The following is a 19,988-nucleotide window of genomic DNA, read 5'->3' as shown; positions in this document are numbered from 1 at the left end:
AAAATTCGTTCCAATTGGTGGAGGGTATTCAAAGTTCCGCCCTTCCGAACATACTGCTCGTTTACTTGTTTTAATATAATGCTTCTCGAGGTGATATCATCAATGTTATTTGGTATAAAAGATAAGAATGCCTCCGTCAAATTTAGTGAAAATCGATTCAGAATTGAATATGCCTCCCATACATTACTTTCCACTGAAACTAAATTATAACTGCTCTAGAGTCAAATAAATTATTTTGTTACAGGAGCTGTACTAAATATGCAGAGTGGTTTAGGGTATCAGATAGTCGACATACAAAATATCACGAATATTTTATGTGAAGTGGGGAAAGTCATTGATTCAGTTCAAATGGTCACGTCATAATATTTATATCAGCCTTATATATAAACATAGACTAAGGATAAAACCGACTGATACTTTTTAACTTGTCGTTAGTCCTTGTTTTTAAAAACAGTTAGTGTACAAAATACTTTGTACGCACTTTTGCGTCCATGGTAAAACGAAGAAGGTAAAGTCATTTGAAATAGTAATATCCATCTCTGCATTTCTTGTAATTTACCTTGTCAAATTTCACTGGATACAATGGACCTATAAATGTAAAATGAAATAAGTAATTTTTGAAAATTTATATACAATTGAAAGCATGACTTTACCTTCTTGATTCTACCATGAGAATATCTAACTACTAAAAATAAAATTTCCAAAATTAAGACCACTTAAATGAAGGGACAAGCAGCCATGTAGTGTTCCCTTTAAAATCTAATAATAGATTAGAACAAATTGTATGGCTGGGATTAATTTAGATTAGTTTTAGTAGTACTTTAGAAAAATATTTTTAAATAAAACCAGAGTTGAAACTACACCCAAACGAAACGGTTGTGTTTCCTTTCTCATTCTGTTGGAGAGTCTCACTACAAGTCTCTTTGTCGGTAATCGCAACATGAGCATTTTAATTATTTTAAGATCCACGTTGCTCCTACGATGTAATACTATAGTATGTTAAAGCCAGAAATTATGCGTACATTTGGAAAGAGAAATTTTTTCCTATTATTCGACTTTTCATACACAAATATTCAACTATATTTTAGTTTTAAATGTATTTTGAAAAAAAAAAATTAAGAAAAATAAGTGTGCTTTTTCAAATAGATCGTGAGTCTTCCTTTCTGATTTTGCAAAAAAAATTGTAACAACAACAAATCAATTGGATAAATTCTGAATGCAACACTCTATATTCTCCACATTACAAATATTTGACTTTGGGTATAAAAGCAACACTTTTGGTATAGAATTTTTTTAGTCACTTCTTGCTTTCAAATGAGGCAAAGGAGAGACTGGATCCCCCCACTAAAGATTGGTTAACGTTTAACTCAGGTGTTGTTGGTGGGGATGATGAGTTGTCAAAAGCGCGATTATCCTCCAGTACAATGGTTGTGTTTGGATAATGATCCAATTGGACAAATAAATAGCGATACATCATTTTGCCTTGCGTATTCTGAAAAGTTCAAATCAAGTTTAAGAAAAATAGATGAATGCATATACTGTTTTGAATTTCGAGTTGACTAGGCTCACCTCTTTGCTTTCCAAGTGAACAGTTCCTTTGTTTCGCAGACCTTGCACATAGAATTTCATCCGTACATGAGGTACTCCATTTCGTTCAAATACAGTGTGCATAACATGCTGTCGCCTACCACGCCTGGATTCCTCCCCATAACCTTTTATTGGTGCACCGATAGCGTCTTGCACGCGAATATCCTAAAAATTAATTAGCTTTCTTTATTATTCCTTTCAATAGTTGCAATGTTTACCTCTTTTACTCTCTCCAATGCGTCAGAATAAATGTTATTTGGGCTCGTACTCGAGAACAATTCACGGAATATGGCCCAAAACATAACGGCCGTCACACCGATTCCAGCAAGTATAACTGCCGTATAGCTAGCCGTCTTTGTAGTTTCTTTAATTTTTTCTCCTAAGGGTCGTACATCGTTTGACAGTTGGGAAGATCTATTTTCTTGACTCCCTACCTGCAAACTACTGTTGCCGTCATTTCTTTCCCTTACTTTCCCATGGTACGAACATCCAATTATTTTATTGAAAACAATTCGCCTAACATATTGGGCATTACGTAGAAATAGTATCTGTGACATAATATATACTCCATACACAACGGAAACAGTCCAATGTGCCAATGCTGTCCCCAAAGTAAATGAGCGCGTGGAAACCAAAATTAAAGACGTCCCCAATAAAACAAATATGAAAGCCAAAAAGGAATGCCCGATAAATAATAAAGAGAATGCAAAATCTTGTTTACGAACGAGTAAAATGCATAAGGTCTAGTACCTCTTTTGTTTACGAATGGGACATGAGGAAAACGCAATCAGCTGGAAGCATTCATAAAATGACCGCGGAATTAGTTGAGTCAAATATCGTCGCTACACTACAATCGCAGATAACGGCGTAATCATAAAAGGAACCATCGAAACTACATACAGTTGAATTGTCGAGGTGTGTCGTTCCACAACATACTAGTTCAAACAAGCTATTTGAAGCAAATTTAGTTCTTGAGATCATCTAGTTCATATCATAGTACAATTAAGACAAGGTCGGGCATAGCAATCACATGAATACAATTTTTTCTTATGGTAGTTTTGCGATGTCATAACATGAAAACAGTTTTTGGAAACAACTCTAGTTTAGTAAAACTTCTTCGATTTTTTCGAAATTTTTTCCAGATGTGGTTATTTCTACCCTGATTCCGGAAACGGGCCCGAAAGTCCGGGTTCAAGACCCGGGCTGAACTTACCCAATATATACAAAATGGGATATATCGTTTGAAAGCTTATGAAAATACCTCTTCAACAAGTGGTCAGAAGATGGGGTATTTTTTGTTATTCATTTTATGGACCCGGATTAGGTAAAAATACCTACCACTGGAAAAAATTTAAAAAGATTGAATAATACTTTCAATATTATCAATATAAAATATGACAACATGAATTCTGTAAACATTACGTTAAAATATTTATGTGTCCGACAACATCATTTCCTTATCTATCGGAAAGATGTAATAATAACTTATTTAATAAATCACATCTACCTTTATTCTTCTACTAGTATCCTTGTTATCGACTGTATAAAATGTCAAATTATAACAGCCAAAAGTCGATTTAGATATCCCTTGTAAGTACGCAAAATATTTTTCTGAGGTGGCAAATGATAAAGACAAAACAGATAAAAACAAATGTGCCTATACTAACATTTAATTTAATCAAGTAACTGTTCTATGTAATGTTGCCTAAAGCGCCAAAAAGTGGTTTCTGGAAATTTGTCAAAGGCAGCGCCAAGACACTTTTTGTTATTGAAGCAGTTTGCTTTGCTGCCTCTTATGCCGTGTATTACCGTATGAATACGAACCGAGGTGTGTAATTTTATATAACTAATATTTTACTTTCCATGGAATTTGAACATCTGTTAACAGTGGACAAAATTGTTATAATTGAATTCGTTTATTGAACTGAAAAAACTGAGAATACATATTTGACAACAAACATATTGATATCAAAGCCTATTAAGATTATGTTAATAATATTGGACAAAGTGTTTTATGCTAAAGTACAATATTTGATTCAATTCTCAACACTCTACCTGAATTAAATATTTCTTACATTATAATTACAAAACAATACAAGTTGGAAACTAAGCAATGCCAAAAACTCCTTTAAAATATTCCAACTTCTGTGGAGTTACTGCCTTGGTAAAAACGTCAGCAACCATTTCTTTTGTTGAAAGATACTTCAAAGATATTTCATTGTTGTCAATTTTCTGTTTGATAAATTTGGCTTTAATATCCACATGCTTTGTCCTTGACGAATACTTGTTATTTGTAGCCACTTGTATAGCTCCTTTGTTATCACAATACAAAACCATGTTGACATTGTTGTTGGGATTGAGTTCTTTTTCTAGTCGTTTCAACCAAACAGACTCCTGTATAGCTGCAGTTATTGCCATGAACTCAGCTTCCGTTGAAGATAGTGCCACCGTTTTTTGTCTTTTTGTGGACCAGGATATTGCTGCTGATTGAAAAATAAAGACATAACCAGTTGTCGAATGGCGGTCGTCCAAACTTCCAGCCCAATCTGCATCGCAATAGCCGGTAATATCTTCTTCTAAATTTTTCTTATAGATGAGCCCTTGTTCTATAGTTCCTTTGAGATAACGCATTATTCTTTTTACAGCTTCCCAATGCGCTCTACCAGGATTTATTCCGAATCGGCTCAGGATATTCACAGCATAGTATATATCAGGGCGCGAAACCTGAGCAGCGTACAACAAGCATCCAATAGCTTCCATATACGGTGTTTTCGACATTTTTTCCTTTTCAACTTCGGTTTTAGGGGACATACTTTCGTATAACTTCTTATTATAGTCCATTGGAGTTGAGGAAGGGTTACAGTCATTCATTCCGAAACGTGTCAATACATCTGATATGTACTTAGACTGATCAATTTTGATTCCATCTTCAGTTCGGGATATTGTCATACCAAGAACATTAGACACTTCCCCCATGTCTTTCATTTTAAATGTTCTTGAAAGTGTATTCTTGACAGAATTTATTTCGTTTTCGTCATTGGAGAATATAATTACATCATCTACGTATATTGCAATATAAATCTTCTTTTCATCTGTCACCTTTGAATATACGCATTGATCCACTTCTCCTTGTACAAAACCCATATCGATAAGTTCCTTGTTTATGGTTTCATTCCATACTCTCCCAGATTGTTTCAAGCCGTATATGGATCTGTTAAGCTTACAGACTTTATTAGAAGCATCACGGAAACCTTCGGGTTGTTCCATATATATGGTTTCTTTTAAAATCCCGTTTAAATAAGCGCTAACGGCATCCATCTGATGAATCTTCATGTCATATTTTGCTGCCAATGCTGCTAAATACCTTATTGATTCATACCGAACAACTGGAGAGAATGTTTCCATATAATCGATACCTTCAGTCTGTGTAAATCCCTTTGCGACTAGTCTTGCTTTCCATCGCAACGTGTTTCCATTGGAATCTTGCTTGGTCTTGAACACCCATTTTGACTTCAGAGCTTTGCATCCTTCAGGAAGTTGAACCAAAGTCCAAGTATTATTGACTTTCAAAGAATTCATTTCATCTTGCATGGCTTTTTTCCAATGTTCAGAATCTTCAGACGACATTGCCTGTTTTATAGTCTGGGGGTCTGAAGAAACATATTCTATTGCAGAAAATGCCGTTGATCGTTGATTACGGTTTGCTATCCTTTCTGATCTTCTAATATTTTCAGACGTTGGTATTGGTCGTGAATTACATTGATTTGGTTCCCATTCTTCATCATTTGGGTCCACATAGCCATTGTTATCAAAACATTCTGAATCCAAAAACTCACTATCAGTTTCAGAATCACTACGAGGCTCATTTTGAATTACATTATTGCCATCCAATTCGGTTGACTCCATATTCGTTGATACATTATTCACTGTTTGGTTCAAAACATTATCCATTTCTTCATCTGGAGATTGAATTAGCAAAGGATTGTACAGATTAGAAGATGGCGTTTCAATGTTTGAGTGAACATTTTCAAGAAATACCACGTCACGGCTAACAATTATTTTTTGATCACTTGGATCAAATAATCGATACGCTTTACTTTCCGTGCTGTATCCAACCATGATACATTCTAATGACTTTGGATCAATTTTAGATCTTCGTTGTTTTGGTACATGGACCAAAGCTGGACATCCGAAGACTCTAAGATGCTTCAAATTTGGTTTTCGACCCGACCATAGTTCTTCGGGACATCCTTCATTTCCTCGGCATGGCACTCTATTTATCAAGTACGATGCGGTAGAAGCAGCTTCTGCCCAAAAACGTTGATCTAATCCACTGTCGATAAGCATACATCTTACCCTTTCTATAATCGTCCTATTTATTCGCTCGGCTACACCATTTTGCTCGGGTGTATATGGACATGTTTTTTGATGTATTATTCCACTTTTTTCCAAGAATTCAGAAAAATGTTTGCCGGTGTACTCACCCCCATTATCCGATCGTAGAATCTTGATTTTTTTAGAACACTGGTTTTCCACTAAAGCCTTGAATTCTAAAAATTTCGGAAATACCTCAGACTTTTTCTTGATTGGATAGACAAACAGTTTTCTTGAGTAGTCATCCACAAATGTCAACAAAAAACGAGCTCCCGAGAACGAACTTTCTTTTAGTGGACCAACAACATCCGAATGAATAATTTCCAATAGCTCTTTGGCTTGAGTACCGACTTCTCTACTCACTTTTCGGGTTTGCTTTCCCTTCACGCAGACAACACATGGTTCAGAACATTCTTTGCCAAAATTTATGCCAACATTTGCGCTCTTGACATCACCCAGTTTCGCATTACAGATATGCCCCATCCTTCGGTGCCACAAATTGAAATCATTGGCCATGGTAAAAGCTTTACCCTTTTCCTCTTTCGAATTGCATTCTAACCGGTACAATTGATTCTGCGCAGTTGCCGTTGCTATAACACGTCCATTTTTATCAGAAATGCGGCATTTTTCACCTTCAAAAGTCACCCTTTTTCCATTCTTAGCCATTTGTCGAACGGAGAGTAAGTTGGTACACAAATCTGGAACATACTCCACGTCTTTGATTGTAACACATCTCTTATTTTTTCCAGAGCCAACTTCAATATCAACATATCCAATGGAGTCCACTACGAGTTCATGCTTATTTGCAATAATCACCTTTTTATTAAAAACATCACGGATGTTGTACATGTGGTTCTTCTCATTCGTCATGTGGTTGCTTGCTCCACTATCAACGTACCAGGCATTTAAACAATCTGAACTTGAAGTGGATTCCGTAGCTTTTGCACACGCGCTCACATCGGTAGTTGTAGCAAATAAAACATCCGACTTCTTTTCATGCTTCCTTGTAGCTCCATTGTCATTTGGCTTCAATTTGCTGGGACAATTTCTTGAGATGTGTCCAAGTCCACTGCAATTGTAGCATTTGATTTGCTTCTTACCTTTCTTGATACCTTTAGATTGTAACGCCGATTCTTTTTCTGGAGCTCGATCGAATTTCGCATCTTGAAGTAGAACATTCTTCACCTTATCCACCGTCAATTTTTCCTTGGTATTTTCCACGGCCATCACAAGCGGTTTAAAGTCATCCGTTAATCCAGCTAACATTAGAGATGCAGTCAACTCATCGTCAATGTTTAAGCCAGCATTTTTCACTTTAATAGCCACTATAACGATGTCATTGACGTATTCCTGAATGGATCCATAGTTCTGTAGCTTGATGTTCACAAATTGCTTCAGCAATTCAACTTTTCTGGTAAGGCCCGTATCTTCGTACGCATTCATCAATGCACTCCAGGCATTTTTCGCGGTAGTTGAAGTTGCAATGTGGCCGTAATTGTCTGGTTCAATCATCAATGTTATCTCGGCTAAAGCTCTCGCATTCAATTCAGCATCAGCGGTATTATCAACACATGCCTTCCAGCACCCTTTAATGACCAGATATGATTGCGCTTGCCTCTTCCAAACATCAAAGTTTTCGCGTCCACGCAATCTTTCTAGCGGAAAAGCTATGTTATTACCAGCCATTTTAATTTTTTTTCACAAACGTCACTAGTTTTCAATATTAAAAAAATGTATCTATTTTGTTTTGCCGAATATTTTTTTCAAACGTGACTAAGGCCCATAACCTGTTATAATTGAATTCGTTTATTGAACTGAAAAAACTGAGAATACATATTTGACAACAAACATATTGATATCAAAGCCTATTAAGATTATGTTAATAATATTGGACAAAGTGTTTTATGCTAAAGTACAATATTTGATTCAATTCTCAACAAAAATATTACATCTTAATATGACTTTCAATGTGCCTCTCAATGTTAATTGCCTCTTTGACAAAGAAAAAAAAGCGGTATAACTTGGGATGACTCACCCTGGTCATCATACAATAGTGGAGTTTAGAATCGATCACACCAAAATTGTATAGGTCAATGGAATGCATGGTTTTTGTTGAGTTTAGGGCAGGGGCAGTGGCTCACATTAAAAAAACTCATCCTAGTTTAGGGGTTATGTTCAGATCTGATCGATATTGTTAACACTTTGTGTATTCCAGAACTGCAAGAATGTATTAACGGAATGTTTTTACTACGACAAGTCCGGTTTTTTCCATCGTCATTTGAAAGATTATAAAAATGCCTATCCAACAAATAGTAAGACAAGAAAAATATTAATTTCGTACTGTGATATTAAAAAACAGAAAGTGGCGTATTTAAGGGAGAAAATATGTTAGGAATTGTAAGAGTTTTGGTACATATGCCACACTTTGGAAGGGCTAAAGTGTAGACTTTGTATAAATTTCTTATTGCGTAACCTATAATGAGCCCATTTTCTAAATTTTAAAGGGAGTTTAAAGGACTTCTGGAGTTATAGATTTTCTTATATTACGTCTGAACCGGTATGTATATATATATATTCAGGGTTTAAAATCCAGCACCTATTGAAATTAGCATTAAAGTGCAATTGTTAATAAATATTGACAGCCACGGCTAAAGTAGCAAATGATAAGCTGTTAAGCTCAGCGCATTACTATTTAGCTCGTTTTTGATAAGGTAACTATTTTTATTTAGCCCTAACCGACAATAAAGCAACACTTTTGTAGTTTTCAACTAGTTGTGATACTTATTGGCTAAATTGCTCTTTCATTGCAGCAAGAATGTAAATGTTTTTACTACGACAAGTCCGGTTTTTTCTGTTGTCATTTGAAAGATTATAAAAATGCCTATCCAACAAATAGTAAGACAAGAAGAATATTAATTTCGTACTGTGATATTAAAAAACAGAAAGTGGCGTATTTAAGGGAGAAAATATGTTAGGAATTGTAAGAGTTTTGGTACATATGCCACACTTTATAATATTTAACAAGATCAACGCACTAATTTTGTTTTTTTTTTTTCAGAATTCCGACAGTATATTAACGAAAATTATCCATTCGTGCTGGATTATTATTATAAAGTTGGTGAGATAATTGGCAATAGCAATTTGCGTGAAATTGACGCAACAGTCTGGAAATCGGATCAAAAGAAGAATAACTAAAAAATCACAATAATAAAATAGTTTATTTTAAAGAGTGGAAAGTGTAAATGGCTTCTAACCCATACGTAAAGTCTTTAATATGGTTAGTGGCTTTTGGCGGCATAGGTTATGGGCTTTTACGTTTAACTGAACCCTCGGAGGAAAAACTTGCTAAAATACGTTCAACTACAGCAGGTGTTTATTTAAGCGAAGACGAACAGAAGAAGATCCAGTTTTTAAAGAAATTGCAATCAGCTGCTGCAGAAAACGCCCCCGTGTATTCGAAAAAGAAGGAAGACAATTAAAGACATATCTTACCTTCAAACGTTAAATACTATTAGCAAACATGAGTAGCACTCGACTATCTATACCCAATGTGGATAACGAAACACTAGATGGCAACGCAATTTCAAAAAAGGATCAAATATTAGAACGACTCAATAAGCGCAATAAGGAACGTCAAAATTATCTGGATGTGAAATTGGAACAACGAAATAAGGAGACTTCAGATGCGGAAGGCGTGGATTACTTTTCACAAGCATTTGCCGATAAAGTAAGGGAAATCGAAGCACGCATTAAAAATCTTAGCGAAACATCGGCAAAGAAGAATCCAGGCGAAAATTCCAGCATTGATTTGGCACGGCATTTCACGGAAATAACATTGGAGATACAGGAATTACAACGATATCTAACTAACTCAACAATGTTTCTTACAGACTTCAAGATCAAGGCATGCCAAAGTATTGTAAATGATTTATTGCAGTCATGCGAAGAGGCGAAAGTAAAACTTATGCCGAAAAAGAAGTTTGGATTTAGTGGACGGAAAGTCACTCCAAAACCATGTCTAAATCCCAAACTTAGTAAAACTGACAATGTAGACGGAGCAGAAAAAAATGAACATATAAGCACGATTACAGGAAGCAAAGTTAGCTGGACACTCAGCAATAGGACTAATGAGTACATTTGTCTGAAGGGCGATGAAGTTCATAGCAAAGATATAACTATTGCACATTTACAAAATTGTTTCGTGGAACTCCAGGGGCCGGCTGGTTCAGTTCAAATATCTCACTGCTCCAACAGCACTTTCCTTTGTGGGCCTATAGCCCGTTCGTTGTTTGCAGATTTTTGTACAAACAGCACACTAAGTGCTGCATGCCAACAAATGCGACTACACTCCTCTGAACAGTGTCAAATATATCTGCACGTCACCTGTCGTGCCATTATTGAGGATTGCAGTAAAATAGGAGTGGCACCCTACAACTATGACTACACGGGCATTGATGAAGATTATAATCATGCCAAAATCAATAAAGAAGTCAACAATTATACGGATATTGCCGATTTTAACTGGCTTTCGTCGGAGGTGGCCTCTCCTAATTGGCATCTGATCAAGGATTTTCATGCCATCAATTGGGTTCAGAAACGGCAAGAATTTTTGACTAGAAACATGGATAATGCATCTTTATAGTGCTCAACAGCAAGACAAGCGTAGCCCGAGCTTCAAAATTTATACCACTGTATTTCGTTATCTAGTTTATTTTGCAATTTTTCCATTCTACTCCCATAAAATTTCTCTAAAAATTTGCGACTGGTAGCTCAAAAACTGTACCGCAATAAAAAAGCCACAACACTCAAGCACTTTATATGTACTTTACTTTTTTCACTAACATGAATCTAATTTCATTTCCTAAATAAAATATTTTAAACAACATAGCTCAAACAGTTTTTTTATTTAAACTTAGCTTGTGGCCACAATGTCCAAAAAGGTGTAAACAAACAATGCATTTGATTCATTACTGCACTATGATCGAAATTTTGTGCTGCCAACATTTCAAAATCAGAAAACTTTCCCTCATGGTAGAATCAAGGGGTAAAGTCATGCAATCATATTTTTACAATATATTCAAAAATTATTAATTTGACAACATCCCATTGTCAAAATGTGTACACCTAAGTCTGTTTTTACACGGTAGATTGGTTCCAGAAGAAGCCGTGTAAAAAAGACATTGATCTTATACAAAAATCGGTGATTTGTTCCTAATCTCTAAAACCTATTAAAATTAGTGAAAAACAAGAATTTTTATTTTTTTTCTTTACCAAACACGTCTTATTGCATTAACAGTTCACAAAATATTAACACTTTTCAATTGCTCTGACCAGTAAATTTTATTGTATGCACATAGTGCTATTCACATTTGCTTTGACCAGTAAAAATTGTTTGCACACGCTAAAGGGGAATTCACTTAAATCTTTAAGCTAGTGTTCGCAAACTATCGATACTATGGATGGTTTCAGACTTTTTTCTTTCATAAATACTTTTTTGTGATATGAACATACTTCGCAAAAATTAAATTTGACAAAAAAATTTAAGTACATAAAATTTCAAATCGTGCTAAATGGAATAAAATCGTGTAAATAAATTAAAAGTATTCAATTTTCAAACCGTGTTATATCAAAACCGTGTACAAAAAGACCGTGTAAAAACAGACTTAGGTGTATTTATAAATCCATTGTACATACACAAATCAGAGATGGGAACCTGTTTTTATGTCGTAAAATGTGACAAGGCAAATTACAAAAAAAGCCGAGATGGGAATGCTTATTTGAAATGACTTAAACTTCTTAATGTTAACATGCTTTCACTGTACTATGACTGTGAAAACAACACAGCACGGATGGTAGTCACTAACACAAATCTTTCTCTACTGCGATGAATTCCATATCACATAGTTTTGATTGGACTGTGGCTGCGAATGTAAAGATAAGTGTCTTGCATAAAATATAGTAAAAAAAAATAGATAAGCAATATGCTGAAAACCGCCTTTGAGCTTCGACTTCCAAGGTCAATAGAAAAATGCTATCTAAAAAAAATAATCTGGATTTGTCCAAAGTGTTGCCCCAATGGTTTTCCACTTACATCCATTTTCCATAAAATTATAAAAGTAATTGAGTGGTATCTGTAGCACATTACCGAAATTTGGTCTGAGAGTGAGGGTAAAAAAGTTTACTTTTTTAAATAATGAGCTTAAGGTCATTGTTAAGTTTATATGTTATTGATCACAATAAAATATTCAGGGTTAATATTAACATAATAATAGTCAGATTAACAAAACAGCTATGCATATGATATTGGCCGGTAACCTCATTTCAAATAAGCATTCCCAGCTCTGCATTTTCTGTAATTTATCTCGTCAGGTTTCCCATTTTTGATTTGTGTATATTCAATGGAGCTATGAATAAACATGTTGACATTGAGATATTGTCAAAGAAATCATTTAAAAAATGTAAGCAAATTATTGCATGACTTTTCTTTCTTAGTTCTACCAATGGTACAATAAGAAGGTAGAACAGCTTCGTAAAACTACAGAAATATAACCCTAAGGCTATGCCCGCATCATGTCAGACTCGTTCAAATTATATACAACAAGTTGTTTTAAATTTTTTTATATTTTCCCTCATTTGTAAAATGAGTTATATAGAGCGAAAAATGAATGAAATGTCTGGATTTTCTCTCAAAAATATGATCCAAACTGTTCAATCTTTCAATTTCATGGCTAAACTGGTTAATAGCTTTAATGCGTGAGCCGCATTGTACGTGTCTTCCAATCATTAATGTTGAAAATATTTGGAACAATACGTACACAAAATTGGCAGAAATCGGGCACACTTAGAAAAAATTATTATCGGCTGGTAGCTCTACGTTACCTTTTTATTGTACCATGGTTCTACCATGGTTACTACAATGCAAACCATGTCTATTTTGTTTATTTTTCTGTTCCAGAACCTGCAATAATCTACTTGATTTTCGATATCGGTTATCGTAGTAAACATTTTGAAACCCTTGCAATTCTGGAAGATATCATATATTTGTTGCTTTTATGTAGCCCATGGAAATGCATCATGAATAGTAGAAGAACATAGGGAACATTGATATGTCAAATTTTTTTAAAATTGTTCTTCAAAAATAAGTAGATTTTTTATGTTTCCTAATATAATGCAATCAGAGTTTGTGTGATATGCATTTTACAACAGTTTTAATGAATTTGAATAAATTTCCATTCAAAATTGGTTTGGCAGTTCGTTGTCCCAGCAGCTGTGTCGATGCGGCTACATTTATTCTTCTACCATGTGATCTGTTCCAGAACCTGCAAGAATCTGAAATTTTTGCAATTTTCTTTGATATCCTAAAGGGAAAATCGGTAATCTTTGTAAAAACTTTTACATTATTGCAGTTCTGAAACAGACCAATGGTATCATGGTAGAATTAAGAAGGTAAGGTCATATATCATATCATATGTTTACAATTGGCCTGTTCCAGAACTGCAAAAAGTTTTTACTACAATAATTTTCATCTCTTTGTCAAAATGTATATTTATGAATTCTTTGTACATACCCAAGCCAGAGATGGGAATCTTTTTTCTATGCAGTGAAATTTGACAAAGTAAATTACAGAAAATGCAAAGATGGGTATGTTTATTAGAAATTACAGAGATGGGAATCTTTTTTCTATGCAGTGAAATTTGACAAGGTAAATTACAGAAAATGCTGAGATGGGTATGCTTATTTGAAATTACTTTATATATAAATAAGTGGTCTATTATGAAACCTTTTTAACACGTTTTATGGTACGTAAAAGAAAATATATAAGGAACGTGTGTATAACCACATTTTTTGCGGTTAGAAACTACCATGGTAGAATAGAAGATAAAGTCATGCAATCATATGTTTAAATTTTTTTTCGAATTATATATTTGACAACATCTCATTGTCAAAATTTATGTTTACAAATCCATTGTAAATGCAGAAATCAGAGATGGCAACCTGTATTCTATACAGTGAAATTAGACAAGGTAAATTACAGAAAATGCAAAAGAAGGGTTTCCTCCGCCGTATTTTTTCAGTATTTTATTCATTACTTTGAGCATTGTATAAAAATTAAAATTTACCTTCTTTTCCCACAAAGGTAAACAAGGTACAACAATATAATAACACAATATAATCAAAGGAAATAAAAAACATGTCAGTGTGTGAAAGAAAGAATTTGATGTCATATCTAAAATTCTGACATACACACCGAAATACACATGTTTGTTCCTCTCAGCTGATGTTTGTTTACGTACACACATGGTACAATAGAAAGGTAAGGTAGAGCTACCACCGATTTTCCCTCTATGATATCGAAAGAAATTGCAAAACTAGGAGATTCTTTCATGGTACTAGGACAGGGTAAAAAATTAGCGGAACAAGATGAAGAGTTGCAAGAAGAAATTTTGTACAACAAGAATTTCCAAACTCTTAGTAAAGGAACTGTCAAAATTTCTCTCTCTAATCGATCTCTTTTACAGAACGTCTGCAAACAGTAACAATTTGCATCAATTATTACAAGAGGTGTGGATCAGGCTCCTAGATATATAGAGAAAAAATTTTTGAAAATATATTTTTTAATTTCAAAAATACACGCTCGCATGAATTACTGGCATTTTGTCGTATAATATCGAAAGAAAAACCCAAAATAAAATATCGATGCTATCGATACTGCCATCGGTTGTTTGCCAGCTCTAGGTCCAATGACTGAAAGTTAGTATATACCTGTGTGTGTATTTCTTTTGTTAGTCATTATTGCAATTTGCGAAAAAAAGAATCTGAACGAGGAAGCAGTGTATAAGACTTTACTTATTACATTCGGGAAATACTTGCAAAAATTCATAATTACGCTAAGGAAAATTAGGATCATTTGTTTAGAAGTCAGTATATTTATCACAACATATTAAACGTCGCTCCGAAAACCGAACAAAGGAAAATGGGAATATTTGGACAATCCTCCGGATTTGATGCGGATGTTGGTAAGTGGAGGATAAAGTGGGGGATAAACGCAGAAAGCCGAGGAATTAATTGGATTTTGGTTGCGCATCTAGTTTGCTTCGTCAAATGCAATAGACGACAAAATACTTGCTGACCTGACCACGCACAAAATTTCTTCAAAAGCCTGGAAAATATAATAAATTACGAATGCGCAAATAAATAAAGATAAAATTTCGCGATGATGTTCAACTTTTTATTATTTATAACCCCTTTTTTATTTTGTCCTGTTTTAGAAAAGGCCACAAGCGAATCAAACACCAATGAAAATTGGGCATTAATACTTGATGTGTGTGACAAGACGTCTTCGAATAGTCGCAATGCCAAAGAGTGTTTAAAGGCCATTATGAAAAGGATGGGCCACAACGACCCGCATGTCGTTATGCAAGCCATTACATTACTGGATGCATGTGTAAACAATTGTGGCAAACCATTTCATTTGGAAATAGCGTCTCGCGAGTTTCAGAACGAATTTCTAAGGTTATTAGGAAAAGTGCAACCGAAAGTAGCTGCGGTAAGTTGGAAATATGTTTCATTATCCATAATATATATTGTATAATGTTTCTTGTGCAGAGAATGTGCCATGTATTGAAAGGATGGGCGGAGGGCGACTTCAAAAGCGATCCTGAACTAAATCTTATCCCATCTTTATACACTAAACTACGTCAAGAAAATTATGATTTCAGTGGTTCGAGTGACAAACCAACACAATCTACTGCAAAAATGGTCACAGCTAAAGATCCAAATGCAACTCGACAACAAGAGGAAGACGACTTGGCCAAAGCTATAGAATTGTCTTTAAAAGACGTTAAAAATAGCCCGAAAAACATTGGTTCTTCATCCGGTGGCAGTTCATCCAGTTATGTAAGTAATTTCACATATACGTTTCTCAATTGACACATTTACGCCGTCAGTGCTGAGTGCAGAATATCCTAGAATTCGGTAATTTTCTATAAGTTGCTTCCTACCTTCCGTCACAACTCCCATTGCAAATGGACAACAGAAAACCCAACAGATTTGTTATTCATGTTGAGAATTTCGAAATTGTGTCCCCCATGGATAACAGAATTAGTTTTTACTCTAGTCTAAATTCATAGGACTCCCAATTTGTTGGTAATGTTAAAAGAATTCTCAAGAATTATGGACGATATTTCCCATCAAACATATATTTGTTACATCTAATATTGTAATTGTTGAGTTCTTAAACATCCTTCCATATAGATCATTTGACAAGTTAATTAATTGCGACTTTTAATATATTTTTAGCCATCATTATACCCATCGGTTTCCAATAATGCTACATCACATGTAAGTAATGCAGTGGAAACTCGCCAAGTTCGTGCACTATACGATTTTGAAGCCGCTGAGGAAAATGAATTGACATTTGCTGCAGGAGATATTATACACGTACTCGATGATTCGGATCCTAATTGGTGGAAAGGGTTTAATCAACGCGGTGAAGGTTTATTTCCTTCGAATTTCGTCACCGCAGATTTATCAGTGGATCCTCAACAATTGGAGATTAATCAGCAACACAAAATGAAAAAAAGTTCACAATTTGAAGAAGACACTAAGGAACTGCAGCACAAGACTGAAGCCGCAGCGGCAGCTGCTGCATCGCAGAAGATTGAGATAGACGAAAAGAAAATTGACCGTCTGTTGCATTTGATTAATGAAGCCAACCCTGAAGACCCTTCGCAAGATACAGAAGAAATGTTACGATTGGAACAAGAAGTACATCAAATGGGTCCGTTAATTGATACAGAGCTTGAAAGAGTCGACCGAAAGCACGCCCAACTGTCGCAACTATCTAGCGATTTGGTGGACGCTATCAATTTGTACCATTCTTTAATGAGAGATGATAGAAATTTAATGGGATCTCCTTACGGCGTGAATAACGTGTCTAGTGTTCCTGGCATGCCGAATTACCATAATATGCCCCAACATGGCTACAACATGTTATACGGATCCAATGCAGGATTTATTGGAGGGTTTAATAGTGGACCGCACAGTTTACAGGGTAGTCTGCCATCAGTGGCTTTTCCAACAACTGCTAATTACCAATCAATGAATATATCGATGCAACCGTACCAAAGCAGCCAATCGAACTCACAATCATCTCAACATCAAGGTCTTAATGGACAATCGAATTCGCAGATAATTTCCCAACAGCCCTTATCTTTACCACAAAATCATTCCCAGCAGCAGATTTATATGGCATCCAATGGCCAAATACAAGGATCTTCTGCAAATATACCTGTTTCAGTTGATACACAGCAGCTCCAAACGTATCAGGTTCCACAACATTATGCCATACAAACTCAATCTCCTTCGGTTCCAACAAATACCATGCCGACAAACCAACAGGCGCCACTAACACATCCCACTCAGAATCATCCGCAATCATACTTCAGTTCTCCGCAGCAAAGTTCTCTTCAACAAACACCACAGTCATATGTAAATAGTTCTTCCTCTCAGCTTCTGTCAGACCCTACCCCTATATATGTCCACCAAAATCTGCCAACAAATGGTCCACCTCAATCTACATTTGTAGGTCCTCAACAACAGGCTTCGCACTTGCCACCTCCACTAGACGACCAATTTGGCCAGCTGCAGCACCAAATGGCAAATATGACAGTTACTTCGCAACCTTATCAGACAAATATGCAACAAAACATTCCAGTTTACAATCAACAGCGGTAAAACACTAAAAAAAGTAGAATGCATGTTGTCAACAGAAATATAGATATGGATCATCTTCGTTTCTATCGTCCCCCGTACAGAAGTTATTCAAATCATACAGTTTTTAATGTATATGAATTTATTCTAGTAACGCTAGAACGCAGTTTCCTAAAAGAGTTTTTTTCCTACGCTTTGGCCACATGTTTTAAAAATGGAAGAGACGTCAATGTTATTTTATCTGGTATTCAATATTATTCTTGCATACATTCATAATTAAAAAAATATATATATATTAAAACTATGTTATTTAAAACTTGTCATATTACATACATATATTAATAAATTAGAAAAAGGTTAATAAAATGCATTGATCTATCATTTTAATATTAATGTTTTGAGGAGAATATTATTCAATGAAATATGCAAATTAGCATCCTGCAATTTTCAATATGTTCGCAAACTTAAATGTGAAGTAGCTGCAGAAGTATATAAAAGTCGATACGAATTACGTACCGCTCGCACTAAGCCCCACACATTTCTATGCCAGATGTACACAAACAAGTCTAGTATAATGTACTTCGGATGTAAGTTGCCGTGCCGTATCTAACGTTTGCCGTTATATGGGGGCTATACGAAAACGTGGACCGACGTGGCCCATTTACGAACTTAAACTGCCTACTGGCAAAATAAACACGTGTGCAAAAATTTATCCTTCTATTTCAATTCGTTAGAAAGATTACTACAGAGAGACGGACAACGCTGAATCGACTTGGAATTATACGCTGATCAATTGTATATATATTTTGTAGGGTCTACAATGTATATTTCGAGGTGTTACGAACGGAATGACAAACATAATATATATATATATATATATAAAAAAGCCATGAATACAATTGTTTCTTTTGGTAGTCTTGTAATGTTACAACTTGTAAGTGCATGTATAGTTTTGAATAAAAAATTTAAATTCTGTTGAAATTTAAACTCGCAAATTCCCGCGCGTTCAAGCGCATTAAAAATGTCTACATCAGAGGGCTGCAATGAGTATGATTGAGTAGGCTTGATCACACACAGTGGAAATACAATCAAACTCAATCAGTCGGTCAGATGCAACATGTTCATTCGAGTTACTCAAGCCAAACGAAAAAGTTGTGATCAAGCATGTATTGATCGAAGTTTTGTGATCGCAATCAAACAGCTCACATGAGTTATTTGTTTACGAACTTATGTTGAATTGTTCATAACGGGTCGATCATTTATGATGAGTCTGATCGGTTTTATTTATCCTAGTTAAGTGAGTGATTTGATTTGATTAAAACACAAATGTTCGAATTTGAGCGAAATCATGATTGTAATTTTACTAAGGATTTCATAACTAAAAGATGTCCCCATTAAAGAAATTGATACAAATTATATTTAATAAGCATACAATTTTTCATTTTATTTGGGTTTTTGAGTATGCTAGACTTCAGTAACTTATTTGCAAAAAAAAAAAAAAATTAAATTTTTTAATAAAGAAACACATAATTGGTATTTAGAAAACTAAAAATGTTTAAATATTTTTTTTTTAGAATATTGGTCATGATTTTTCACCAACTTCGACCTTTTCGTTTACCTACACCTGTGTAGTTTCTACTTGCAACAATTTCGGTCGCACTATCACAATATTCTTCCATTTCAAATATCAAAAAAAGTCAAAATAAACTGTCCCAACTTGATTAAATGGTTGAATGAACAATGACGCAGAGCGAACTCGATTCAAAGAAGACAATCACGGTTGTGATTGCTCATTTACATTCATGTGTAAGATCAACTCATGCTGCTGATCACATCAAACCGTCTCGAACGCTCATGTTTGATTGTGAGTGAAGTGATTCAAACTGAGCGTTCGATTCGATCAGAAGCGAAAACGGTCATTTCATTCAGATCAAACTAAACGACTGCATCAACAAAAATCATGTAAGAAACCGAGTATGCTTGAATTTTTGCATACTCGTTGCAGCCCTCTGGTCTACATAATCTGGATGGTTTTATATTTTACATCCCTTTCGAAGAAATCCGTATCAGATTTGGAGTCGATCTAGAAATACCCGTCCGGCTGATGCACACGATAGCTCTCGTGTGCATCAGCTATACACAGAAATCAGAGATGGGAACGTGTTTTTTATTCACTGAAATGTGACAAGGTAAATTACAGATAATGCAGAGATGTAGAGTCTTATTTTAAATTACTTTACCTTCTCAATTTTGCCCTGTTTTTTGTCAAACAAAGATCAAGTTGGGAGGTGGCTATCTCCCTCCAAAAAAATCAA

At 35.0% G+C, this 19,988-nt stretch overlaps 5 protein-coding genes across 5 annotated transcripts; 4 read left to right on the top strand and 1 right to left on the bottom strand.

Moving 5' to 3' along the window:
- Positions 1-1,197: 1,197 nt before the first annotated feature.
- Positions 1,198-2,309, bottom strand: LOC131805469 (mitochondrial import inner membrane translocase subunit Tim21-like). The gene is made up of 3 exons (XM_059128661.1): positions 1,806-2,309; positions 1,570-1,752; positions 1,198-1,492 (listed from the first exon to the last, which is right to left on the bottom strand). The coding sequence occupies exons 1-3, from the start codon at positions 2,142-2,144 to the stop codon at positions 1,298-1,300; spliced, it is 717 nt and encodes a 238-aa protein (XP_058984644.1). The 5' UTR covers positions 2,145-2,309; the 3' UTR covers positions 1,198-1,297.
- Positions 2,310-3,183: 874 nt separating this feature from the next.
- Positions 3,184-9,220, top strand: LOC131805470 (protein CEBPZOS). The gene is made up of 2 exons (XM_059128662.1): positions 3,184-3,415; positions 9,020-9,220. Exons 1-2 carry the CDS (start codon positions 3,286-3,288, stop codon positions 9,154-9,156), a joined length of 267 nt encoding a protein of 88 aa, XP_058984645.1. The 5' UTR covers positions 3,184-3,285; the 3' UTR covers positions 9,157-9,220.
- On the top strand, positions 9,204-9,440 carry LOC101897786 (uncharacterized). Its single transcript, XM_005177524.4, has one exon. It carries the CDS (start codon positions 9,204-9,206, stop codon positions 9,438-9,440), a length of 237 nt encoding a protein of 78 aa, XP_005177581.1.
- LOC101897610 (tubulin-specific chaperone C) lies at positions 9,344-10,848 on the top strand. The gene has a single exon (XM_005177523.4). The coding sequence runs from the start codon at positions 9,482-9,484 to the stop codon at positions 10,601-10,603; it is 1,122 nt and encodes a 373-aa protein (XP_005177580.1). The 5' UTR covers positions 9,344-9,481; the 3' UTR covers positions 10,604-10,848.
- Positions 10,849-14,711: 3,863 nt separating this feature from the next.
- Positions 14,712-18,062, top strand: LOC101898117 (signal transducing adapter molecule 1). The gene is made up of 4 exons (XM_005177526.4): positions 14,712-14,978; positions 15,231-15,508; positions 15,568-15,858; positions 16,261-18,062. The coding sequence occupies exons 1-4, from the start codon at positions 14,936-14,938 to the stop codon at positions 17,695-17,697; spliced, it is 2,049 nt and encodes a 682-aa protein (XP_005177583.1). The 5' UTR covers positions 14,712-14,935; the 3' UTR covers positions 17,698-18,062.
- The last annotated feature ends 1,926 nt before the right edge of the window (positions 18,063-19,988 follow it).

Source organism: Musca domestica, unplaced genomic scaffold, assembly GCF_030504385.1.
Source record: "Musca domestica strain aabys unplaced genomic scaffold, Musca_domestica.polishedcontigs.V.1.1 57, whole genome shotgun sequence".
NCBI classification, from domain to species: domain Eukaryota; kingdom Metazoa; phylum Arthropoda; class Insecta; order Diptera; family Muscidae; genus Musca; species Musca domestica.
This window is presented reverse-complemented; position numbering and strand designations above follow the sequence as displayed.